Source organism: Rhipicephalus sanguineus, chromosome 5 (genome assembly GCF_013339695.2).
Source record: "Rhipicephalus sanguineus isolate Rsan-2018 chromosome 5, BIME_Rsan_1.4, whole genome shotgun sequence".
In the NCBI taxonomy this organism is placed as follows: Eukaryota; Metazoa; Arthropoda; class Arachnida; order Ixodida; family Ixodidae; genus Rhipicephalus; species Rhipicephalus sanguineus.
Genome location: NC_051180.1, coordinates 15,764,423 through 15,790,604, shown reverse-complemented (window position 1 = coordinate 15,790,604; position 26,182 = coordinate 15,764,423). Strand labels below are relative to the sequence as shown.

The 26,182-nt window shown below is 45.6% G+C and overlaps 1 protein-coding gene across 1 annotated transcript; it reads left to right on the top strand.

Annotated features, from left to right (window-relative positions):
• The first annotated feature begins 1,362 nt into the window (after positions 1-1,362).
• Positions 1,363-24,604, top strand: LOC119393344 (uncharacterized). The gene is made up of 6 exons (XM_049415869.1): positions 1,363-3,104; positions 11,208-11,357; positions 14,129-14,293; positions 21,204-22,874; positions 23,269-23,418; positions 24,466-24,604. The coding sequence occupies exons 1-6, from the start codon at positions 1,480-1,482 to the stop codon at positions 24,491-24,493; spliced, it is 3,789 nt and encodes a 1,262-aa protein (XP_049271826.1). The 5' UTR covers positions 1,363-1,479; the 3' UTR covers positions 24,494-24,604.
• Positions 24,605-26,182: the final 1,578 nt, after the last annotated feature.

Sequence of the window (26,182 nt, the reverse complement as noted above, 5' to 3'; positions counted from 1 at the left end):
AACGGAGAGCGTAAATATGCTTCTTTGGGCATTTAAGTGCAACACATAATGAGTAATGTAAAACGGATCGAGGAGACTGAGTAGATCTAAAATGGACAAGCAACTCACACGATCTGACACTCTTATGCTTTGTCGCATGAAGTACCCCCCCCCCCCCCCCTCTGTAGTGAGTGTTACATTGATCAAACCGGTAAGCGCATGAGACGTTGGCAGGACACCTTAGCCAATTTCAAGCTGCCTATGCCAGAGTGGGGACACGTTGCAAAGCGTCGTGAAATACGTATGTCCATGTACGCCGAAGATTTGATGTAGGCGTGTACTGGGTGCATTAAAAAATGAAAAGTGCTGATCGCCGTATAGAAAATAAATTTTGCACAGATTAGGCACGTAACTGCATTCGCACAACTTCGATATATATATGAAAGGAAAAATATTAATATTTGAACGACAGAATGTATTTGCCGGATTTCTGAACAAAGTTGCTACCACCACCACCACCAGAATGTATGGTACACGTGCATAATTCGTGAAATTCAGTTGCGAATGTCGCTTTTACGCATGTAATCATTTGTACAGAAAAGGCAGGAGTTGTCCGTAAAAGGAGTTCAGATACAGCTTTCGATAATAGAGATATCCTCAGAACCCAGTATTTTCCGGTTCACATAGATTTGGCAAATGTGTTGATGACGATTGTCTAACTGTTTTAGGAAGAGACTGGCCAGTCGATCTTAACGAAAGATCGCTCCTGTATATAAAAACCGTCATCGTAGGCAGCCCATAAGAGCAAACATTTGCTTGGCTTGCCTGTCTGCACCTACTTGGTTTCTTAAGCTAGGAATCATCAAACCGGAAAGTTGAGCTGGGCGTGACTCCAGGAAAATGTTTAGAAAGGTGTGAAAAGGAGCATTTCTCGACTGCTTCTTCCCCTGAAGCTGGATGAAAAGCACCAAAAGTCGCCTTTTGACAAATCTTGACACACGCAACTGCCTGCCACGAGATGTGGTGTCACAAAGAAGTGGTCATAAAGCGTGCTATTCAACGACCCCGTACTTTCCTTCAGTCCCATAATAGCGCGAAAACGGTACGAGTTCCCTCGAGGCGTTGTTGAATAGGTGCAAAGAAAGGGAAACCATTTATTTACACTTGCCGGAGTGACGTCATAGATTGCCTCTTATGTTGTGTCATCAAAGAGCCGGAAAGACGACATAACTTGCGAGTTTCCGCCATCAACTAGTATAACGTTGCCGAAAGACGCGCTTCTCTCTATCGACCTCGAAGTCACCGACGCCCTTGACGCAAAAACCACGACTTCCTTGTTTTGGCAAATTGTCAGCACTATGGGAGACTCACAAGAAACATTTTCGTTCCCAACGGGGCAATATACCGGGGCTTGTCACAACCGCGCAAGAAGCCCTCGGTTGGAGATTACGTTCGTCGCAACCAGTGTACGATCGATCGCGTGCAGCTGTAGCTGTCATCATGCGAACGACTGGCGTTGCGCCGTCCTTACAACGAATCCATACTCGCAGCGTGCTACACATGGCGTTCTCCGAAGTGTTGTTAATCATCTGTTTGTTCAACCTGTGCACAACGGAAACTGAAACACCACTGGCTATCACCGACAGTGGAAACGTAGTTGGGAAGCGTGTCGAAATAGACGGCCGGAAAATTGATGCGTTTCTCGGAATACCCTACGCCGAACCGCCGGTTGGGGAACTGAGATTTGAGAAACCACGTCCCGCAAAAGCATGGAACGGGACCTACCAGGCGACCCAGAAGCCAACGCCTTGCAAACAGCTACTTCTACCCATATTTGCTGGTATAACGCTGAACTACTCAAGCGCCTCGGAAGACTGCCTGTACCTCAATGTGTGGCGACCAGCGTCAGCTTGCGAGACGCCAGAATCCTGCGAAGGAAATCTGCCGGTTGTAGTGTTTGTTGATGGCAACGTGTTTCAGTGGGCCGACTCCTCGCTCTTCGTAAACGACCCTGCAAATTTTGTGGCTCTGACAGACGTGGTGTTCGTGACATTCAACTACAGAGTGAGCATATTTGGTTTCCTTTCCTTAGAAGACTCGGACATCCCTGGTAACATGGGTCTGTGGGACCAGAACCTCGTTCTCAAGTGGGTGCAGGCGAACATCAGAAACTTCGGAGGTGACCCAGGCAAAGTAACGCTGAGTGGGCAGAGTGCAGGTGCAGCGTCCGTTGGACTACATGCTATTTCATCCCATAGCAAAAATTTGTTGAAGAGGATCGTCATGCAAAGCGGAAGCCCATTGTCCCTCGTGATAGGCCTGTTCTTCAAGGGGGTCGGAAAGTTTACCACCATAACCGGAGCTCTCGGTTGTTACGACTTGAGCAAGACGTTGGACAAACAGAAGAAAGATATTCTGAGTTGTCTTCAGAAAAAAGAAGCGTCGCGTATCATTGACGATGTGCAGAGGGTCGATTTCATCAAACAAATGTTCGCTCCCATCGACGGAGATGACTTTTTGCCGACGAGGATCTTGTCCGTAGACGCCTACAACAACCTTGGCACGACCGAGATATTGTTGGGCACCGTCAAAAATGAAGGGCCTGTGTTTCTCAGCCACCTCAAGGCTGCCTTCCCGCGATTCGGGGACTTGATCTTATCCGAATATAGGTTGGTAGCCATTTTGGTCATGTCACAGATGCTGGACATTCCTGTGTGGCAAAGTCGAATAATTGCGACAGCATACTTCGGCGGTCCTGACGAAAAACGCAAGGCGCCCGAAGAAGTAGAGACAATTTTTGCCGAAATGTTTGGTGACGCCATATTCTACTGCCCTTCTCAGATCATGGCGGACATCTTAACCCAGCAGCAAGGTGTCAATGTTTATCGATACGTGTTCGTTCATCGTCCTTCGTACAGCCTTTGGCCCGAATCATTTGGCGTCGCTCACAGTGACGACCTTCCCTTCACCATGGGATCTCTACTATTTGTAAACGACACAACTCGGATCACGGCTCCATTCGGACTGAAAGGTAAAGAGGCCCTTTCTTCTGCACGCTACACTGCCGACGAAAAGAGCTTCATGGAGGAGCTCGTCACTGCCTGGGGAACCTTCTACTCGGACGGGTGAGCACATCTGACAAAAGCGTGGCCACCGTTCAGAGGGCGCTTATATACAGGATGTCCCAAATATCACGAAGCACGATTTAAGAAAAGAGGAGCGTCGTTACGCGAAGCACACCTAGTGCATATTGTTCCTGGTGAACTGTGGTAGCCACTACTAATTTTCTTGTTAATGAGGTTTAGTTAATTAGTCCAAATTATGTTTCGAACTCGACAAGTGCTCACCTAATCATTAAAATGTCAATGAGGCTTATCTAGGCATGCTCAAACGACGAGTGCGCTACTTTCAGCAACGTACTAGTGACGTGCTCTTTTTTTTTCTGGCTGATAAAAAAGGCACGCGAAATCTGAAAAATGACACGTGGCTACGCTCTCACCCGCAAACGGTGGGAGCGTACTCTTGACTTGCTACTTCACAGTGATCCTGTTTGAGGGCGCTGCTTCCTGATGCGCGCTGCAGTCTAGCCACGTGTCATTTTTTTCAGATTTCGCGGGCTTTCTTTATCAGCCGGCAAAAAATGAGCACGTAGTTAGTAAGTTGCCGAACGTAGTGCAGTTAGATGTCATTTGAGCATATGCTTCATTGACATTTTAATGATTACGTGAGTACTTGTCGAATTCGAAACATAATTGGGAATAATCAACTAAACCTCATTAACGAAAAAATTAGTAGTGGCTACCACAGTGTACTGGGAACAATATGCACTAGGCGTGCTTCGCGTAACTTCGTTCCTCCTTTTTAAAATCGTGCTGCGTGATAGCTGGGACGACCTGTACACCAGCACGGATGCCGTCACATGTGTTTTGTTTCTGCTGAGACTCGCCATTTTCAATGTCCTTCAATCAATTCTGAGGTTTAACGTCTTACATAGACTTATACGATCATTAAAAAAAACTGATGACAGCTTCGCACTGGTGGGGCCAAGCCTGAAGGGACAGCGGAGCTGGACGGCCTTCTTTGTTTATATTTATTGTTCTCTTTCTTTCGCTCGCTGGTGATTCCACGAAAGATGGAACATGCATGTAGGGTCGATATTTTTGTTTTGTCTGGGTTTTTTATATAATATGTGGGCACATTCAAAGTGCACTGAACCGCAAATTTTATTTCCTACAATCGCTCCCAGCGTGCCAAAAATATATTTGAAGGTGGCGGTCCGGCCGTTCTGTTTTTGCTCGCCGCAATGTTTTCGGATTTCACGGTCGAATTGAAAGCGAACTATAACAGTTCTGTTGAAAAATTTTCTGCTGTTTTCAGTTCGCATTACTCTGAATGACATCCATGCTTTCTTCATGCAGTCCTCGAAAGGAAAAAAAATGTAAAAAAATGCTACAAACACACCAAACTAAAAACGTTTCCTAAGTTTAGTGCACCTTGGCGCGTTTTCTATTAAATACAGAAACTTCAAAACCGTGTCAATTATAGAAAATAGCATTTGCAACATTTCTGCAGAAGATAATTTTCGTTCGAGCAGCGCAAAAGAAGAAAAATTACACCATCTCCAGCTAAAGGGGACCATGAGGCGATGCGAAGCCGGAACACTTGCACGATCGCTTTCCGTTGGCGTTCGCTGGGCATGCTACCGAGCGTCGTGGAACGCGAAGAGGAACACTACGCGCCTCGTGTCTTCCCTCTAGCCTGGCCGTTAATTCTCACAGGGCGTGCGGGGAACACGGTCGACAGGCGCGCGAGAGAGAGGCAGCGTAGGAGAGGAGAGAGAGGGGGAGGGGACGAACATGCGCTGGCCCTCATCGCGGCGCTGCGCAGGAGAGAATTTCGGCATGTCGAGCCCGCATTTCAGAGGAGCCAATCGAAGCAAGCGCTGGACTGAACGCGCGCATCGCTCTACCACCTGAAGGAGATGAGACTAGAGGAGGAGAGTAGCGTATGCGCCCTGAGAGCAGAAGCGAGAACGCAGGAGAAGCGCAAGCAGGTGCTGGTAGAGAAGTGGAGAGAGTAACGCGCAGCTATTGGAGAGAGGGAAGTAGGAGAGTCGCGCATGTGTAGTGTGAGTGCGGACTACTACGCCGCGTGCGGATTACCACGCCGCGTTACATACTCCCGAGCAAGAGATACTTCGCATCTAAAAAATAGTTAAAGAAGCGAGTTTTTTCAAGAAAGTTCATCTTCAAGAAATAAAATTAAAAAAAAAACACCAGTTTCAATATTGACGACAATTTTTTATCGAAGAGCGCTTATGTCAGTGAAAACACGGTTTTAATATCATATGTCCTCATTTGCTTTGTTCACGAGATATAACGGGCCAAAATGACCCTTGTTGTGTGTGCTCACTTCAATGTAATTGATGGTTGTTATCAGCTTGCATTGTGCGTTAATCTACAGTTTTAATTATTTTGCTGCAGCAAAACCTTGCTCTACTGGCTTGACGTCAAAAAACATGTATTCTCAGATTTTATTTGTGTCTAGCGTGTGCGGGGGTGGGATGCCTTGCCCAATTCCTGTGGCAAACACACGACCGAAATTTTGCGGACGCCACCAGACTTACCTCGAGCTTTAAACAGCTCCGCTACTAAAAATGTTGACATAGAAGGCCCGTGACACCACTAATTTTCATTCAGCCTCATAATTCCTGTTTCTGTTTTGTCAAACGAGATATCAGCTCGAAACACTGTAAACAAAGTATTTCCACGCGTAGTAGAACCTGTCGTTTTCAACTGCGCGTTTTTTCACCCACGCAGGGCGCACAGAAGGTGAAAGAAAAGTAGACAATAATACCACAAATAACGCCATAAGGGAAGGTTTCGCTTACCCATGTCGAAGCTGGCATGACTCCGTGCTCAAGATAATCAGAATAGTAACTTCATTAAACATTTCATGCTTTCAAATTAAATGTAGCTATATTTGCCACAGAGCCTACAAGGTATCAAGGCCAGATGATGTCGCAAACATCTTGAGAAAGTACGGAGACCCGTACAGCCGGCAGTAGTTTTAGCTTGAAATTAAACGGAGGCCATTTAGAAGATCAAATGGCAAGATAAAACGTGAGAAGCCTCATAAAACCACAGGTTGAGTTCCTGCACACATGCAATAAATCGTAGCCGTTCAGAGGCAACATATATTTATATATGCCGGTCGCATGCAAGAAAAAGACACAAGTGTAGATTCCTTAATAAATGAGGACACGTGTTTGCGTCCCTGGACACCGTAATGTCATTTTGCAAGTATGGCGTAGTACTAACATACTTAGGCGTCCTAAGCACGGAAATTGAACGTACGCACACTTATAAGAACAAGATACCAGTCGTTGGAAAGCAGGACCTACTGCCCGGAATAAAATCAAGTCTAAAACGTAGCCGTACGTACGCCCACACCTTCCCAGACAGGATATAAGGCCCGGTTGATACAAACAAAATGTTGCAAGGTAATGGACATTCTAGTCAACGCTTTAACAACTATCCTATTAGCTTGTCAAGGTGTTTTGTCTGCGTAAACATCTCCGCCTTCAGTGTCGTTAAGACGCTGCCAGGGATGCCGTGTAATACTGGCCTTCAATACAAGGCAGTATTGCTGAAGGAATACTTTTTTTTCTGACTTACCTGAACAGTGGCCCAAGTAACATACAAAGCTAAGGTACATTTTCACCTATTTACATTCATGCTGGCATTAAAGCATCAGCACACTCTCACAGAAATACAACTGATGCTTCACTAGAAAAACGCGAGGTCTGCGCGGAAAGCGCAGCACAGTCACAGCGAAAGCTCGAAGAGCGGCATTTCTAGTGCCCGTTATAAACTCTCTTGTGTATAATAATAATATCTGGGGTTTAACGTCCCAAAACCACTATATGATTATGAGAGGCGCCGTAGTGGAGGACTCCGGAAATTTCGACCACCTGGGGTTCTTTAACGTGCACCTAAATCTAAGTACACGGGCCTCAAACATTTTCGCCTCCATCGAAAATGCAGCCGCCGCGGCCGGGATTCGATCCCGCGACCTTCGGGTCAGCAGTCGAGCGCCATAACCACTAGACCACCGTGGCGGGGTAAACTCTCTTGTGGCTACTAATACAAGTACACTAGTACCGTACCCACCACGCCACAAATCACAATTTTTGTGAAGTTGGGAAGCACCCACCACGACATTACTCGTCATTCTGCGGAGAAGCGAGGTACCATCTGTAAGGCATTATGCGCACATTCTTTATGCGACGGCTGATGACGATGAAGAATTATGACTGAACCTTTTGTAATGGGCTGGAAGCTTTAAAAGACCCACTAGTTAAGTAATTCGCATTGTGTGACGTCCGGTCGTTATTTCACTCTCCCACCACGCTTTATAACATACGCTAACGTGAGAAAGAGATAGAGAGAGGGAATTAACTTTATCGAGAGCCTGAAGAAATGGATCATGGGAGCCTTATGGGCTTCCTTGCCAACCAATAGAAGTGCACTTGCCAGGAACCCACTACGCTATAAATCATCATAATTTTTGTGAAGTAGGGAAGCAGCCACTATGCAATTTTTCGTCATTCTGCAGAGAACCGTGGTAACTGCTAAACACCTGTAAGGCATTATGTGCACTTTGTTGATGCTGTGGCTGATGACGATGAAGAATTATGGCAGAGCCTTCTGTAATGGGTTGGAAGCATTCAACAAGCCACTCGTTGCACAATTCGCATTGTGTGACTCCTGGTTACAGAATTCGCGTTGTGTGAAGCTTGGTTGTTATTTAACTCTTCTACCACGCTACATTACATATGTTAATGTGGTTCCTTCTCGACATGAAGCCTGTATAGGATCTTCTTGCAAAGCAGTTTCAAGTACCGGCATGGCTCTGAGGTAGAATACTGGGCTCGCACTAAGAGGGCCCAGGTTCGAACCTCGTTCCATCCTAAAATTTCTTTCTTATTTCGTTTTTTTTTCTTATTTCGAGCGATAGTGGTTACGGACACCGGCGACGGCGGCGGCGGCAAAACTACGGCGCCAAAAACGGCCCTTGTTGTGATCTCATAACAGCTTTCGCTGTAAAATAACGAGACGTTTGATGTATGGTTATAAAGGCATCAAGGGCCAAGAAGTGTCGTGTTTTGTAGGAGAACATAGTATGATTATTTTTCCTCATTGGGTTTTCACGATCGGAAGCTAATGCCTGGATACAAATATTTAGTGAAACACGTGACGTCTTAATAAAACGGTAAGAGTCAAATTTAACGCACCAATTAACAATTATTAATAATCACTCAATGAACACATCTGTATATCTAGCGATCGATATATCAATAGATATTATCGTTGATAGATAGATAGATAGATAGATAGATAGATAGATAGATAGATAGATAGATAGATAGATAGATAGATAGATAGATAGATAGATAGATAGATAGATAGATAGATAGATAGATAGATAGATAGATAGATAGATAGATAGATAGATAGATCAAAATACGTGCGAGTGAAGAATATAAAACTGCGGGTAACGTAACTGCCTTGCATTGTGCAATGGCAGTAAATGAAAGCAGAGAGAGGGAGAGGCAAAACTGCTAGCCGGCCTAGTGAGAACGAATTCATCTTTTAGCCACTTGCGCAAAACAAGCAAGGACGAAGAAAAGAGCACACGCGTAAAAGCGCAATCCGTGTAAGCTTGTGCGTGTGCGCTCTTTTCTTCGTCCTTGTTTGTTTCGCGCAAGTGGCTAACAGAGAGAGAGAGAAGGTTGTGAAGGAAAAAATGAGGCATAAAAGAAGCAAGGAGAAGACAGGAGGGAGACAGAGTTCACTGCGGGTCCAATAGCCCCGCTGGTGGAAGACATAGCACGTGGTCAGATCGGTCAAGCCCCATAGGACGCGAGCCGCTGGGCAACCCCAACGATGGCATTGGGATAAGCCCTGAGGCTTCCGTGCGCGTCAGCCAAAAATTCGCTGAAAGTGGTCAGGACGACTTTCCGCGTGCATCTGATAAGGTGAAATCGGGAGCTTGCCCTTCACCTCATTCGGCTACGTGCAGCTTTACATGCGGCCTAACAACGAACGCCATAGAACAGGGTGAACGACACAGACCGTGATAAGGAACAGCTGATCTAAGATACACGTAGAGATGAAAAGTGCCAAGCACCGAAACTGGACAGACTGGGAGCAAGGGCGCACGACGAGGCACGTAGGCACACTCCAGCTTGCTCTACGGTGGTCTACGTCCCCATACAGTTTCACTGCTATATCGCTAGGATCAAAATGTGACCCTGTGATTGTGGAGATACTAGAAGGACGATGCGAGGTCCGTCGTGCACATAAGATGTTTCTGTAGCTTGTTTATTGCGCTGTGTTAGATATTGCTGACTCAAATTTCGAAGCAATTATACATTGCTAAACTCTGCTACATGCACAAACACTGCGAATTATGGAGCACACAATTTTGTGAATTATTGTGAACTTTAAAGCAATCCAGAACAGCGCAACAACATATTCAGTTTCTAAAGCAATATGTAGTTGTCCATGATAATTCTTCCACGAAGCCCCGTTTGAGGCCGTGGAAACAAGATTTACACTATCGTACTGGTATAGCGCAGCTCAGTTTGAGCATGAAGAAAAGAGGCTACAACGAAGAGGGAAGCACAGGAAAAGGTTTACACGTTTTTGTGAAGACGCTGACATTTGCTCGTGCATCGTGCATAGTGCTCGTGTGCGCCGAAAATTAGGGAATGCGTCAAACCGATCAACTTTGAAGTCATCAAATGCGAAATTATATATATTTTTTTCTTAAATTTCATTTTTATCCAAACTACCACTTGAAAATTGTCCGCCGTCGTCAAGAAATGACGATAATTCCTTCATTTATGTTAATTTCAACAAAAAACTATGGCAGCTCCGCCCTAGTGGCGCCAAGCCTGAAGGAAGAGCTCATCTGGGTGGCCTTCATTGTCTCCCATTATTTTTTCTTCTCCTTCTTTCTCTTTCTCTCTGCTTCTTGTATATCTTCTTTTGTATCTGTTTCTTTCTATTTCTTTCTTTCTTTCCCTCTCTATACCTATGTCTTTCTTTTTCTCGCTCTTTCTATGTTTATTTCACTTCCTTCCATTTCTTTCTATCTCTCTCTGCTTCTTTCTCTCTCTTTCTTTGTTTTGCTTTATTTACCTCTTTCTTTCTCTCTTGCTCTCTGTTCTTGCTATCTCTTTGTCGTGTCTTTTTCCATCTCTTTCTCTCCATGTTTTTCTCTGTCTCTCAATCTTTTTATGTATTTATTTCCTTTTATCTTCCTTTTTCTCTCTGTCCCTCTCTCTCTCTTTCTCTTTCTTTCTCTCTGCCTTTTTCACGCGTTCGTTCTCGTTCGCCACACGCCCCTGCTGTGCACGGTAGTGGTGCTTGCCCAATTCCTGTGGCGCATACCCACTTGAGTTTTCTGGTGACCCAGCACAAACTACGGCGAGCTACATTAGCTTCGTTGTTAAAACAAAAGTTTACGCAAGTTCGTGCACTGTACACCCGTCGTTCTCATGCTTGGGCCACAATGCATGCAGCTTCTGTACACCGGCGCCTGGATTTCCTCTAGTAACTTCTGTAGCAAACGCCACGGTTGCGCCACGAGACGAAGTTGGTTAAAGGCGTGACTTGAGGTGCATCAAGTAGTGTACGGTTGCATACGAGGTAAAGTACCTTATTTATTATCAAAAACATAAATAGAATGAGGCGCTTGGGCGGCCACACATACATCGAGCACACAGTACATGGGCGCCGTGAAGAGCCAGCACTGTTGATATCACGACTAAATATAACTAAGCATCGCACCGGGCTGCCCAATTAAAGATATTGATGCTTACTCCTATGAAACTACAGACGTCGCTTAAATGTACTCGTAATAGCCCTATCCCACTGAGCGGACTGAACTCCATTATGGTTTCAGCCCTGAAATGGTGCTACGAGTCTCGTGGGCGCACAAGTGGCGCAATAGGGGAAACCTTGGGCGTTTAATTGGTGTTCAGTGCGCCTAATGAAATGTCGATGTTACACGACGACATTGCGTCATCCCTACAGCTGCGACGGTGCTGTTGCAACACAACGCGAAGGAGTGTTTCGTGCAGCGCATATTTGTTCAGTACCCGAGAGAGAACGCAATGCGGCCTCGTTCGCTCTTCAAGTATTCTACCGTTTTCGCAGGAAACCTAAGGTGCCCTTGACAGGCGGAAAATGGCCACGGTACACGTTTGACGAGCCTTGGGTAATCTACCTCGAGCCGAACAACTACACGACTATTGTGGAGCCGAAGAGGAAGATATGCGAAGTGTGGAAACCAGTGCTTCTGAGGGAGTAAGTAAATGTGAAACTAACACGAAAGTAGGCAGCGATGACGTTCCATGTGCCGTCGTTTATTGCCGCAGTTTATGAGAAATGATCGGTCAACGAAATGTCACAGATATCGCTAGTATTTCGCGTCGTAAATTTGAATTAGTGATGAAGCAAGTTCAAGCACAGTACTCGTCAAGTCGCCATGTCTAACTTCTTTATTTTCCTCCCTGAGCTGATGAAGACGACGACTGAATCCATGCCAAGGGGATCGGGGGGAGACTAAGGAAAATATCGAAGGAGTTATAAATGGCGACATGACGAGTACTGTGTCTCTGCATTATGTGCGGTCTTGTTACAAGCGATATGACGTCAATGTTTATTTTTCGTTTGCGCACCACTTAGCTCATGCATTAAACAGAAAAACGGCAGAACGGGAGAATGCTGTGCCGGCAATCGGCTACTAAACAACTCTAAGCTGTCATCATGGCGTCCACATTATATCAGCGGAAATGTTCGGTCTTCGTTTCTAAGCAGAGTTACTTTCAGCATAAAAAAAAACAGAGAGATTGAATTGGAGCTCTTGAAAAAAATGGGTGGGTTTCAGCCAACTGATTGTACGGTTAGTTGGTTGGTTGGTGGGTTTAACCTTCCAAAGTGGTTGAGGCTATTAGAGACACCATAGTGGAGGGCTCCGCGTAATTTCGACCACGTGGGGTTCTTGAACGCGCACTGAAATCGAACAACACACGGGACTCTAGTATTTCGTCTCCATCGAAATGCCACCGCCGCGACCGGGATCGAGCCAACGCCTTTCGGGTCAGCAGCCTACCGCCGTAACCACTGGGCCACCGCGACAGGTACTGATAACACGCTAGTGATGAAACCTCATAAAGGTAAAATTAGCTGTCCACTTATATAAACAAAGAGCAGAGGTGGTCAGTGAGGATATTCGGTTGCGTATGGGTATTTTGAACTCCTTTAGGGAATGCCGAAGACAAAAACAGTCGTTTCGTCTGTCAAACCAAAGAACAGTTTATATGCTGACGTCACGCGAGAACAGTTGTTTCTCTGCGTGCCTTCACGGTACCAAACTAATGGCACGAGTATGTCTCTATTCCGATAACAGAGATTACCATGCTTGTAGAGGGCACCGCAAAATAAATTGTGACCGTTGCCCAGAAATATTTATGACTTTGTCACGACAGCAGCCGGGAAAAATTCACGAAAGGATACGGACAGAGTGTTTTCCTGCCATAAATAGCGCTTGCAGGAAAGTGCTTCATGGCTAAGGTTTTCTATATCCATTTTTCACTTTGCCCATAACCGTAATGCGCACTAACGATCCGCACACTTTCGTCGTCAAACCCACATACGTGCTCCGGACAGATTCTTTTCTTCACGGACACCAACCTCATGTTTCTTACATGCTGGAAACAGAAAGTTGCTTCACTATTGCACTTGCTTGCCTGGGAAGCCCTTCTCAAGAGTTAATGGCTTTTCAGCGAGTTCTTCACATGAACATTCTTCGAGTAGCGCCGTTTGCACTGTAACAGATGCTTATTTGATTTAATATATGTAAGGAGATATTGTTGCCTATGTGCGGCGCCGGCGTCTCCTCTTCCCTTACACAATAGTTGTAAGTAAAGTAGTGGACAATTTAAAAAAAAAAACTACTCAAATAGGCTTATGGACGAGCACTCACGCACCCATGATGGCCAGCGCAAACAAGACACAGGACTAGAAGAATGCACACGAAATAAGCGCTTGCATAGTGCAGTATATTCTTCTATGCCTATGTCTTGTTTCCACTGGTCATCATGAGTATATTACAACTCGCAAAATTCTAACCATATCACACTTAGAACCAGTACTTAGAACCAGTACAGTAGGTTACCAATTTCTGTGCGCTATTTTTAAATGTCATGTCAGGATCTACGAGACTGCAAAGCTGTGTACCCTTAGAATGCTCTTCTGCTCAAACTTTTGTCTTGCAAAGAGCATTGAACTGCGTTATATGTAAGCCTCACAGTAAACCACCTTTGCCCTAAGTTTGTATTGGTTCTTGCCTTGCTCGTCGTGGAACGGACCATAACAGTTATTTATCGCACGCTCAGGTGACGAAAATCTAGCTGCTCGAACACCATTTTGTGTTTTCGTGTGCTTCTGTAGCACGTCTCTCAAGAGTACTTAAGCGACGCAAGTACTGGTTATTGATGAGATACCCCCCCCCCTTAATCTCACTACTATTCTGAAGAACAAAATGCATATATAAATATATATATATATATTTTTAATGTCATGGCACTGCACAGCGTCTCTGAGCATGGCATAGTAGCTTGAGTTGTCTTTCCATACAGTGTACTCGGACACAATAGAAACTGTGCAGAGATGCACCATTTAATTCAGTGAACCTCACATTGGAAACCAAAACACAATTCTACAAGTAGTTAGGAATAATTATCCGGTGGCAGTAAATCGCGTCACTGCATGACATGACTCTAAGAAGGGCGTACTGCGCGAAGAAGGGCGTACTAGGCGTACTATTTCACGTCCGGTATGGTTCGTGTACGTTCATTAACCGTCAGGCATTCTGTCTATTACTCCACGCATCGTCGGATACAGCTGAAAGAGCGTGGCAGACCTCTCCAGCACTCATGAAAGAAACTGCCCTATACATCCGGTATATGCAGTGTGTTCTGCAGCGTCTTAACCGAAGCTCGCATGATTTATTACAGTACCGTTGCTCTCCTTCACCTTGCCGTACCATAAGAACAACCGTTGTTTAAATGCAGGTCGAAGCCGGAAGACCGTTCCTTCATTCAAGAAGAAGAATCGACCAAAGAAGAAACGAAAACTAACGAAGTCGACAACACGGGTCAAATTGCAACGAGTCCATCCACGTTCCTCTGCTCAGCTCTCATATTATTCATTTCTTTTGCCGGCCTTACGCTGTGCTAGCTTTTCAGTTCGTGTATTTGTTTTTTCTCTGTGTATGTCTGGTTGTTTGCTTCATTTCGTCCACAGGCAACAGGAACGTTCAATGCATGCAGTATCAGTGTACCGAACAATAGCATGCATTGACGAATTGCATTTTTTTAAAATAAAGGTGTGGTGCGTTGATGTTTAAGTAGTGCCGCAGAGGCCGCCGACATAGTCGGCAAAGTTGCAGTGATTTAGGCTCCAGAACGCTGCGCAGCAAATTGACTATTGAGGCAGTGCAAAACCACATTAGGCCCAGAAAGCCTCCGAAGGGTGACGGGGCAGGATCAATACATCGACCGAGAAGAAAAAGAAGATGGCTTTCGCCTTCCAGTCGTCTTAAGCGAATGCATAGGAGACCCTGCGACTATTTCCCTCATCATACTCAAATGGACTCTTCTCTAGGGCAGATAAATTATGGTAAAAATATAAAACAGCGCTTAACACACGGAACAAAGAAAGAAGTGACACACAGGATCACTTCTTCTTTTGAACAGTGATTTAAGCGCCGTCTTGTATTTTCATCATGGAAACTCACCAACTCGCCAAACCTGCCTGTCTTCTTCAGAGAATTTAACCCATATCATCAATGTTAGCTCCTGCGCCCATCCCATTTCGGTTGGTTGGTAACAACTTTATTGATAGTCCTGCAGAGCTTTCGCCGACCGAGCCTTAGGTCTCCCACGTGGGGACGACGAGGCCTTGCCTCACCGCCGCTTCGCGGACCTGCTGGACAGCCCAAAGTTGGTCGCCGAGGCTGAGGCTGGGCAAGGCAGCGGCCCACCACGGCCCATACCTCAATTCTTTTATCTCTCTCTCTCTCTCTCTGTTATAAGCGTACAAACAAATAAAACGGAAAATTTTATTTATTTATTACTTATTTGATGTGCATTTGGCGGTGCCTTCTTGGCTAAATAATCGCGTGGTGTAGGACTTAACACATTTAAAGAAAGTAAGGTCCGGTACTTATTGTACTAAGCAGAACCATTTAAATGAACATTCCATCAGAATGCGGCCGCCACGGCAGAGATTCGACCCTGCGACCTAGTGTCTAGAGAATAACAGCGGGTCATCGAAATTAGACATAAACGGTAACTACATAACATGCATAAACGTTAGCATCGAAAACAGAATTTAAAAAATAAAGTTTCGTCTGTTGTTATTTTGGTAAACATAGTACTGCAGTGGTGTTGTTACAAGGCAGCACAAGACAATATATCTGCACCACAGTAAAGCGCTCGCACTCGGCGTGGAAGGGCAGTGCACCAGATGGTACGCCGCTGATTCCTGCCGAGCGCATGGCTAGGAATTGGGGACATTGCATTGAAGTAGTTGAGGAAGCTGCCACCAGATGCCACTACAGAAGCTAAAATTGCGCGTGCTGCACGCACCAGTGGTGAGGCGGACTCATTGAGGCATTGAAGCACCCTCTTCGTCTCGCTCTCCCGCACACGCTCCTGAGCATTGTATTCAAAACTTTGTGAGCACCGCGAGCTGTTCCGACCCACCCTGATACAATGTAGGAGCAGAATTGGGCTTTAAGAACAACAATAATAAGGCCGACAAAAACAACCGAGGAAGTTACATGGCTTTAGCTAGACAATAAAGTAGTAGCATATCAATTGAAGAAGCACTTCTCAGCTATTCTGAAACCGAGAGTCATTTCTGAAACCTCTTCTCAGAACTTTGCAATGAAAGTTGAAAGATGCCAAAATGGGTCTAAATTGAGGCAGCTCTCATAGGCTGTGTGGTAAAATCTTCAAATGGCCTGGGAAGGTAGGCGTTTTGTGGCCCGTTATTAGAATTACTCCTAAAATGTCCTAGTCGTTCCCTAGTATCTGAAACCGAGAGTCGTTTTCAATATCACATTTTGTTCATGAGATTTTATTTTTTTTTTTTGGGGGGGGGGAGGGGCTTCCCTTTTAGTTCCCATTCAGAGATGGCGCGACATCTACAGTATGGTCCACTGTTAAAGGGAACACTCTAATGAACCCTCTAGCAGCTAGTGTTAGGGAAACATTGTTCATACACTGCACTAGTCTGTCAAAATAACTCATAACTGTCAACCACCAGTTATCTTACGGAAATCTAAGCCACTATGCTTTTGCAATAGAGCGAAGTCCAAACATGCCATGCCCGCAAATGTTCCCTTTAACAGTGGACCCGTCTGTACATGTCTCGAAATCCTGGGGACGAACAGCGCCTATATTTTGCTCTTCGCCAGTGTCTCTGTATGAACTCTAGTCCCCTCACAACCACAGTCGACACAAATGTTCCTGATCTAGCATCGCTATCATCGATCAATTACTTTCACATTGGCATCGCTTTCAGCTCACAAACGCGGATCATCCAAAAGGAAGTGATCCAGGAACCCGTGCGATACAAAGTGAGCTCGTCATGGTCACTATACAACGCCAATGCATTCTTAAGGCGGGAGCAAGAGTTTCACGAGTACCCGAGTGAAGTTCGCTGTCTTAACATTCGCCCCGTTTGATCTCACATCCCTGATCAATGATTATCGCAGCGTCGGCTGCGTTTTATTGTGTTCCTGCCTAATTGTTGCCGAATGACGCAGTATGGCGTAAAGATGTGCACGTGAAATAGCGTGACAGAGAAAGAAAGCGAGCCGAGGAAACGAACTGTGATCAACCAGACAAGCGTCTAGTTTTCTACCCCAATTTGGTGGCAAGGAAATATAAAGATGAAGTAGGTAGCGAGAGCGGTGCGCATACGCAGCAAGCCCCATAACGTTCGCCGAGAGCCACGGGCAGAAGCCAAGGCGACGCCTCGCAACTCGTTAGAAAACCAGCTATAACCAAGTCAAAGGCTCGGAATTTTTAATCGCGCTTTTCAGATTTGTCTCCTGTCAGATTCCACACTATCCAAACCGTATTTCAGTTGGCCATCTTCTACAAGCAGTTTTTTACAAGAGGTCTACAAGAACGAAAGCTGAGCAAGTTTGTTGGTGCAAGATTGAATATGGAAGACTTTTTCGCACTCTATAGTAAGTACTCGCAAATTTCTTAATTTGTTCACTGTTTCAAGCTAGAAAACTATATCGTTCAAAAGTGACCGCGATGTGTTGTCTTTTACGACTACGCTTCACCTCGCGTCACTGACGCTTCTGACTGGCACAAATTAAGGTAGTGAGTGCTGCAGAAAATTTCGCATGTTTTAAAGGCGGAGCGGTTTAAGGTCGAAGTTAATCGCTGCGGAGTGTAACGCAACTCCTAGCTGGTATGTGGCACAGAAATTGGGCAAGCCCAACCATTCACCTCCGGTACACTAAATGTATATTGAAATAAGAACATGATGCCATCAGCTCCGCCGTTTAACCAGTCTTCGCAACGTTACGGCAGTGGCGCTGATTCAATTTTTTTGCTAACCACCGATGTAAGGATTAGTCCTTGTCTGTTGTGGCCTATTCCTGGTCGGCACCTTATTCTGAGCGTCAACTTCCTTAATCCTAATTTTTGTCTCAAACATCGTAGCCGTAGCAACATTGATGGCGAAAAAATATAGCGATGCACATTATTACATAATTCATGTTTACATAATCGTGTCATCATTATATACACCACTAAAGCTATGAAGCGGCGCAGCCACCAAGGCAACTCTTACACGCGGATAAGCTGTAGCGTGCACACGACCGCTCGCGTCTCCTGCTAGAAATGATCTTGGTTGCTTCCTTGATGGCGCATAAATTGCGGAAAAAAGGGGGATACCCTGCTAACGCTGCCTGCCGAGCCGAAACATTGATGAAAAAGACGCTGCGGAGGAAGATCTTAGAGAAAAATCGAGGAAAGGACGAATAAAATAACAAGGCACGTTGAATCGAACTGACCCAGGAGTGTGATGAGCACCGAACTACAATAAACGCTCTATTCCGCTAAATTGGCTATAGATGAGTATTATACACCAGCGGTGCATTTTTGGCCAAGCAACAGGCCCAGTAGTTGCATACACTTCTTATCAATAGCCTCTCTACATCACCCCAGAAAACGATCTGTGCTCCTGGACGTGAGCCCTAGCACGTGCCCTTCTAGATTTTTCTCAGCGCGCAGCTGGCCGCCGCAGGCGCCGCATAATATTTGGAGGCCACGTCGTCGAGGCACGTGGGTTGTGTTTGAGTGTCTATGGCGGCGTTTTATTTATTTGTGTTTTTCACTTTTGACATCTACCACGGGCCATTATGACACTACCGCTCCTATTTCGATGAAAGGGATAAGTGACAACCGCCCGTTTGTAGCACGAAGCCGCAAGGAAATCTATACGAATTTCTCAGAAAGGAAAGCTTCTAGTTGAAGAAAAATTCGTCCCATATTTCTAACGTGAACATTTGCGCGGTTGCTATGTCTACATCATCGTCAGCTAGGGTTTGTCAGTGGCCGAAAATATTGTCATGGTTATGACAGCAGCAAGGGCCAAGAGTGGCTGACAGGCGCCACGACTATGGTTTTCATGCGAAGCTTGTTACGACTCACCCATTTGGAGGCGGTGTCGTACGCAAAAAATCCGGCGGCGGCGAGCGTACAGAAATGCGGACCTCGAAGGTACGCCGGTCACATGCGTATTTCTCTGCGCAGTTTTCCAATAACTGATGCTCTCTCGGTCGTGGGCTTGTCGGCGATCAGCCGTTTCTGATATGGCAATCTGATCTTTTATCGAGATATTGTCGTTTCGCATTGCCACAAATAATTTTCGCCTGTATTTGAACACATGAACGTAATTGTTGCCTGTAGCAATTGAAGGGTTTGTCTGCTAAGCATGTGGATGAAAGACCGATTCCCAGCACGGAGGAAGGAAACAGGAGGAATAGTTGCGCATGCGATGGAAAGAAAGAAAGAAAGAAAGAAAGAAAGAAAGAAAGAAAGAAAGAAAGAAAGAAAGAAAGAAAGAAAGAAAGAAAGAAAGAAAGAAAGAAAGAAAGAAAGAAAGAAAGAAAGAAAGAAAGAAAGAAAGAAAAGCAGTACGTCGTGCACGCAGACACAAAGCTTCGCTTGCCCCCATTTTCCCAATAGGGCAAGGGCTCCTGACGTTTTAAGTTAGCGACGGCTATAGTGATGCACAACAAAAAACCTAACATGGCTGTACAAAGGCCTGAAGTGATCGCAAAAAAATTGCGCGAAATACACAGAGAGATTAAAGGTATGGCAATCACAACTGGAGAGAACCGTGAAAAACCTAACATGGCTATATAGAGGCCTGTATAGGAAGATGTCGCTACAAATGTTCTCTAACGGAGTGGAACGGAAAGTATGTGCGGGCAAGCACACGAAAACGAAAAGAGAGAGCGAGAGAATTTTCTTTCTGGGATAACAGTATTGATTCAGTATAGATATCAACATTGATTTCTTTGTGGCTCTGTGATACGGGTGTCTGGCAATTTTTCCTTCCACATGAGAACTAAATTACCATTTCAGTGTGATTTATATTGCCTTTGCTACGAGCTCAGTTCATGTGTTAATGTGCTTCATACGAGCGGCTCCGCGAGTTATTTTTCTGCACGATGTATTTACGTTCCAGTGCTTTTTATGTCATATCTCTGGCACCTGACTTAGCCTTTTCTTACATATGTGCACGCGCGCGGCGTGCGTGTGCTTGCGTGTGTATGTAATAAACATAACGTGAATGCAAACATATACTTAGTTTACCTTTGTCGCATAAAGGTCCGAACACAACAAAACTGAAGCATGGCGAAATTGTTTTAAGTGTGAAGCAAAACGAAAAAAAAAATCAGGCTTTATACCAGAATATTATGCGTAATCATTTCATATATGCCTATGTCGCACTGGCATCGGCGAATACCTTCCGTTTGAAAAAAATAAATAGATAAGGACATCACCGATATTAGCACGACCCTTTCCTGCGGGCGACATGTAAAATGCAAATACTACTGCCACTTACTGCCGTGAATATCTGAAAGAGGAATTTTGAAATCAAGAAAAATAATATTTACGGCAGGAGGTCGACAAGCAAACGTGCGGCGCCTTAGGCCTCCTCTCATGCGTACGTGATCCCCACTTCACGCGCAACAGCTCATGAGGACACGAACTGCTTGGATTGCATAATCCTGCGTGAGACAAACAAATGCGACTACGATAGCGTTGCCCTAAAAGGACTTCTTTCTCAACTGTTTCTTTTTTGTTCATTAAGCTATGCTCCTCTACTTGCGACACGTTCTTTATGGACTTCGTTTGCGGGATGTCTCCATGGTGCATTGGTCACTGCTTACGGAGGAGCATGAAATTCCTAACAGGTTCTGCTCTAGGAAACGTCCCGGAGAAGCTGGACACGCGTCATTTGTGACAAAAAGGTACTTCACGGAACCACTGCCATTTCCGTCGTTAATATCTGGGTATTGAAATCGAAAAGTACGGCAAATGTGCGCCAAACTAATGTCCTACGTGACTGCTAGTTTCAGCATCGTCATGAATTATTCATGCCAAACTTCAGAGATACAGCCAGTCTTCGCTTTTACTTTGCCGATATACCTCCCTCACTTTCTTTAGCGTAGGCTACTTGCGACAAACCTACCCGCCTCTCCTCCCAGCATAGCAGCCAGACGAAAGGGTGGGACTGCAGAAAAATACAAACCGTGTTATTTATACGTGCGGTCACGGTCGTACACCAGCAACTCTGGGACACGTGCCACCTGGTGGGGCCACCATGCAAAACTCTCTACACGTGACTGCTTCTCATTTTATGAATGCTGCCTTCCCCCACTCCTGGCTGAACAAGAGAGAGGGAGCGTTTGATCGCAAGCACTCTCCTCAGGTCTTTATGTTCTCTTTCCGTCTGCTTGTCGCAACCTTGCCACGTGAGAATAAAAAGGATGGCTCCGTTTTCGGTCCCGCATAGCAGTTTCGCGTGAGTCTACGCTCACAGCCGACGGGTGGTGGCAATTTGGACCGGCTTCCTGTTGGCAGCAATCATTATGAAACTCGCCTTGTCCCTCTCTGTCGATCTTGGCAGGCGCTCATTACTGCAGTTGCTCTGCGCGGCGTTCGTCCTGGCATGCATCTCAAGCCGGCAGTCGCTCGCCCAGGGAGCCTGCAATGCAGTGGTTCGCACGGAAAAGGGTTTGTTACGGGGCAAGTGTCTGAGCGTCAGCGGCAACAACGTCGAAGCGTACTTAGGCATACCGTATGCTGTGCCTCCGATGGGCCCCCTGCGCTTCAGGAGGCCGGAACCGGAAATTCGATGGAGGGGAATTCTAGACGCCACGCAGATGCCAAAGCCATGCTGGCAACTACCACTGAGGTTCCTTCCGAACTTGACCATCGACTACACCCACATATCGTCCGAGGACTGCCTCTACTTGAATGTGTGGAAGCCCGCCTCACCCTGTTCGCAAAGCGGCGCGGCGTGCCCTAGCAAACGTCCGGTCGTGGTGTTCATACACGGCGGCGCATTCCAGTGGGGCGACTCTTCTTTGTATTTGTACAACCCGTCAAACTTCGTGGCTCTCGCAGATGTCGTCTTCGTCTCCTTCAATTACCGCCTCGGCATCTTCGGGTTCCTCGATTCTAAGGTGGCCGGCATCCGAGGAAACATGGGCCTGTGGGATCAGAACCTTGTGCTCAAGTGGGTCAGAAGGAATATTGACCGCTTCGGCGGTGACCCTGACGAGGTCACTCTGTTAGGCCAGAGCGCCGGAGGCATCTCGGCTGCCTTACACGCATTGTCCCCTTATAGTCGCGGCCTTTTCAAGAGACTGGTACTGCAAAGCGGCACCCCGCTATCCATGATACTGGGCATAGGTTTCGGAGGCAAAGCAAAAATCATTCTCGCCGCTTTGGCAATGAACTGCTATGACAAGCATAAAAAGCTTGAAGACCAGGCCAAGTCTATCGCAACCTGCCTGCGTAAAGTGGAGGCACCGCAGCTGTTCGAGAAACTCGATTCGCTCGACATGATACAGCAGATGTTCCCACCGTCCGAAGAGGACGACTTCATTCCGGGTAAGGTCCTTTCAGCGGATACGTGGAAGCACTTGGCAGCCAAGCAAATTCTACTCGGGTCCGTGGCCGACGAAGGAACTGTGTTTTACCGTCTGCTCAAGGATTCGGTTCCCATTTTCGGCAAGCTACTCTTCAGTGATCATCGCACTCTTATCTCTATTGTGCTGTCGGAGATGTTGCACATCGAAATTGAAGACGGCCAGGAGCTCGTGAAAGGCTACTTCGGCGACACGGATGACAAACCTTCCGAGGAACAAGTGGCTTCCACCATATGCACTATGATCGGTGACGCAGTGTTTTCTTGCCCAACAGTCTTCTTCGGTGAAATCGCTGCCGAACAGGGCATCAGCACCTACCGATACCTGTTCAACTACCGGCCGACCCATAGCCTCTGGCCCAAATGGATGGGAGTAGCTCATGCGGACGACATTGCTTACACCTTAGGATCACTGCCCTTCTTCAAAGACGGAAAGCTGCTTGCACAGCATCTGGGACCGAAAGCTGCCAAATTCGCCGAACGTCTCACTTACACACCAGAGGAAGATGTCTTCATGAAGCACATCGTAAAGATCTGGTCGTCGTTCGTGAAAACAGGGTAGGTGCTCATTGGGAACTCGAGGATGAAACGCGGCTGTCATTACAAACTCTTGTGAGAGTGATTGGCTTGGTTAGAATGCTGTGTCACTTCTCGAAACAAGAGTGAGAGCTCGTTTTTAAGCTATATTAGGAGACTGCGGCATAGGCTTATACTAATGAGAATATTATTAGACAATTTTACGACATCGCAGTAATGTATGCTCAGCAGTCTTGTTGTAGTTGCGCATAAGAGCTCCACCGCGTGGTTCATAAATAAAGCTTAAAAACAGCTCCCGAGGTCTGAGTGTTACAATGTTGCTTTGACCACAAACACAGCCCCTTTTGGTTGCATATTAGGAGGCTAACTTTACGCTATGTTAATAATTCTGCCTTAAACGGCATGTTTATTACAGGAAACCTGTGCTTCCACCACCTGATGTCGAATGGCCCAAGTACACCGTCCAGAATCCCAACGTAATCCATATAGAATTGAACAAATTCACCAAGAAACGAGATAATCTTCGAAAGAGATGCGAACTGTGGAAGCCTTTCTTGCTGGGAAGGTAAGTACTCTTGCGTTGGCAGTAATTATGAATAGGTGTGTAGTATTTCACATTGTACATTTACCTGCACAAAGAAAAGTCCCCAAGGATACTAACCTCTTGTTTCTCTTGTTTCATACGAGACCCCGAGGTTTATTCGAAAATATATTTGGGGGACTGAAGACAGCTCACATTTCAGTCAATGTAGTATGCTTAAATGCGTAATCTGTATCTTAGATAGAAAAAAGCAAGGAAAAAAAACATACTTCAGCGTTGAGCTGTGCTGTAGAAATTGTGTGCAATATTCTTAGAAAACGTTCTAAAGACTGCTCTGACTTTCTTGTGAGTGACAACATTAGTCTCGATAAACGGCAGAATACAAAGTAACGGTGATGCGAAAGTTATTCTCCAGAATCATAAAAAGTAAGCTATTAGAAATCAATTCACGATTTTTCATCTGGATGAAATTATGACTTAATGTGTCAAAGTTTACATGCAGTTGCTAATATAAATAGCGCCTATGAGATTAAGTATGTGTGAGTCTGGTTTATCTGCTGAGTCACGCTTCTGACGTCAAAGGCTGCACTTATGGTCACTCTCTCAATAAAAAAGACACGTGCTTTTTTTCTATGATGACATGTAGGCTGGGTCGTCCTTTGTCTAACGACGCTAATGTTGCGTAATTTTGAGCCTGGTTATTTTAGTGTTCCACTAGACACCTATCAAAAGGTTATGTTTATAATGATATTTCACAAATGCGCTTTCGTATGATTCGTGTTTTGGTGGAAAAAAAATAAAAATGCAATTCTTAATGATGACAAAGACAGAAATTGTTGAATGCATGAATACTCGTTGGCATTATTGCTATAGTTCCACAAACAATGTCTGGCATGATCGTCATTTGTATTGGTAGAGACATTTTCCACAAATGAAACCGAACAAAAGAACAGAGACAGCAGGTCTGATGTTTGCAGTTTGAATTATCAACACCCAACTAGCCGAAGCTTTCCTCTTGTTTTCTGCATTATAAACAGCGTCTGTCGTTTTTTTTTTTTTTTCATTTTCCAGGAATGCGACGTTACCTGACGCCGCGTAAGCGGGAATCCGGTCATGAACACTGCACAATTCTCTACTCAGTCAACTCTAGTCAACGTGTGTGTCTTTATGTTGTACATATTGTGAAATAAATACATGCTTTCGTGCTCCACGACTGTGTTTTGTCTTGCAATGCTCAATATTACCGCCCACGAAGCCTTACAAATTATACGTTAACACATGGTGCGCGAGGGATTTATGGGGCTGTTAAGAAATACACAAAAGAAAGCATGCGAGCCCGCATAAACACGTCGTCTGCACTCATAAAAGTGGTAGTGGAATCAACTCTTATTTCTATTGATCTTTTTCTTCTCACATGGAAAACTTTCTGCAACACAAGCACACGAACCACAAGTTCGTGGCATGCGGTCGGCAAGTTAAGAAGTTTACGGTCGCTCTCTGGCTGCAGCGGCGTTCTGTAGAAACTCTACAGAAAGATAAAGTCACAATATAGAAAGTTTCGCAATGTCTAGGTTTTATGCATTTGCAGTGTGTTGCAGAATTTTGAAGGACTAATTAAACCATATGGATTGATTAGCACGCTTCGCTGGGCTAAATTACGACATTAGCGTCAAAAATAATATAACAAAAGTTCATTGATAGTTTCACCCACCTGGGATTCTGTAGCGAGCACTGAGATCACACACTACACGGGCCATTTCGCCTCCATCGAAGCGAGACAGCCGTGGTCAGGATCGAACCCACGTCTTTCGAGACAGCAGGCGAACACCGTAACCCCTGGGCCGCCACAGCCACGGTGTTAGAAGTATTATAGGTGGACCGACGGCGCCTCCGGAAGCGGCGAACTTTTGTCCGCGGTTTGTGGCGTCTTGTTCACAGGGCCCTAGATGGCGCTACACTACTGGTGGCTCAAGAGCGGTATCAGGCGTGGTCGCTTCGGAGCCGCGACCGCCCCTCGAAATGAATAAAAAAACTGTGCGTTCGCGCTATAACGAGCGCAAAAATAAATAAATAAATAATTGCTTCGAATAAATCGAAATTTGGACGATACAGCCGCTACCTGTTGAATATGTTGAATTTGCCACCGCGAAGGTTGGCGGTGGCAAATTCAACATATGCTTTCCTCATTCGGACAATTAAAGATATGACAGTGACGTCACGCTGAAATATGACAAAAATTAGTTCTATTTGTAGAAGTATAGTTTAGATAGTTAGAAAAAATACCGCATTAGCCGTAGTATTACAACAGAAAATGCACAGTGTCTTTGCTGTCGCGAACATTCGAAGTAATTTGCGGTCGTTGATCGCGGATAAAAAAATGTGTCACGAATACGACTGTTTAGCTGGTCGTGCATAAAATACTGAATTTTAGCGAATGCCAGCAGCTAAGTTTGAGGCACCGACGAAGGATATGAAAAAGCATCCTGGTTTGGCACTGCGAGAAGGGGAGACATTATGAATGGTGGATATATGTTTCCGATTCTTCTCTGTTGCCAACTGAGGAATATATTTCACTGTTTATGTCTCGCATAGTCACCCGAAGACAGCGTTACTACTTCGACTTTCAAGGAGCACGTCGATCGCGGTGTGCGGAGTCTTTACGAGCGTAGCCAGTCAACCGCGATGGTACACCGGTTACGGTACTCGGCTGCTGACCGAAGTTCCCTAGTTCGATCCCAGCCGCGGCTGTCGCATTTTGATGGAGGCGGCGTGCTAGAGACCCGTGTAC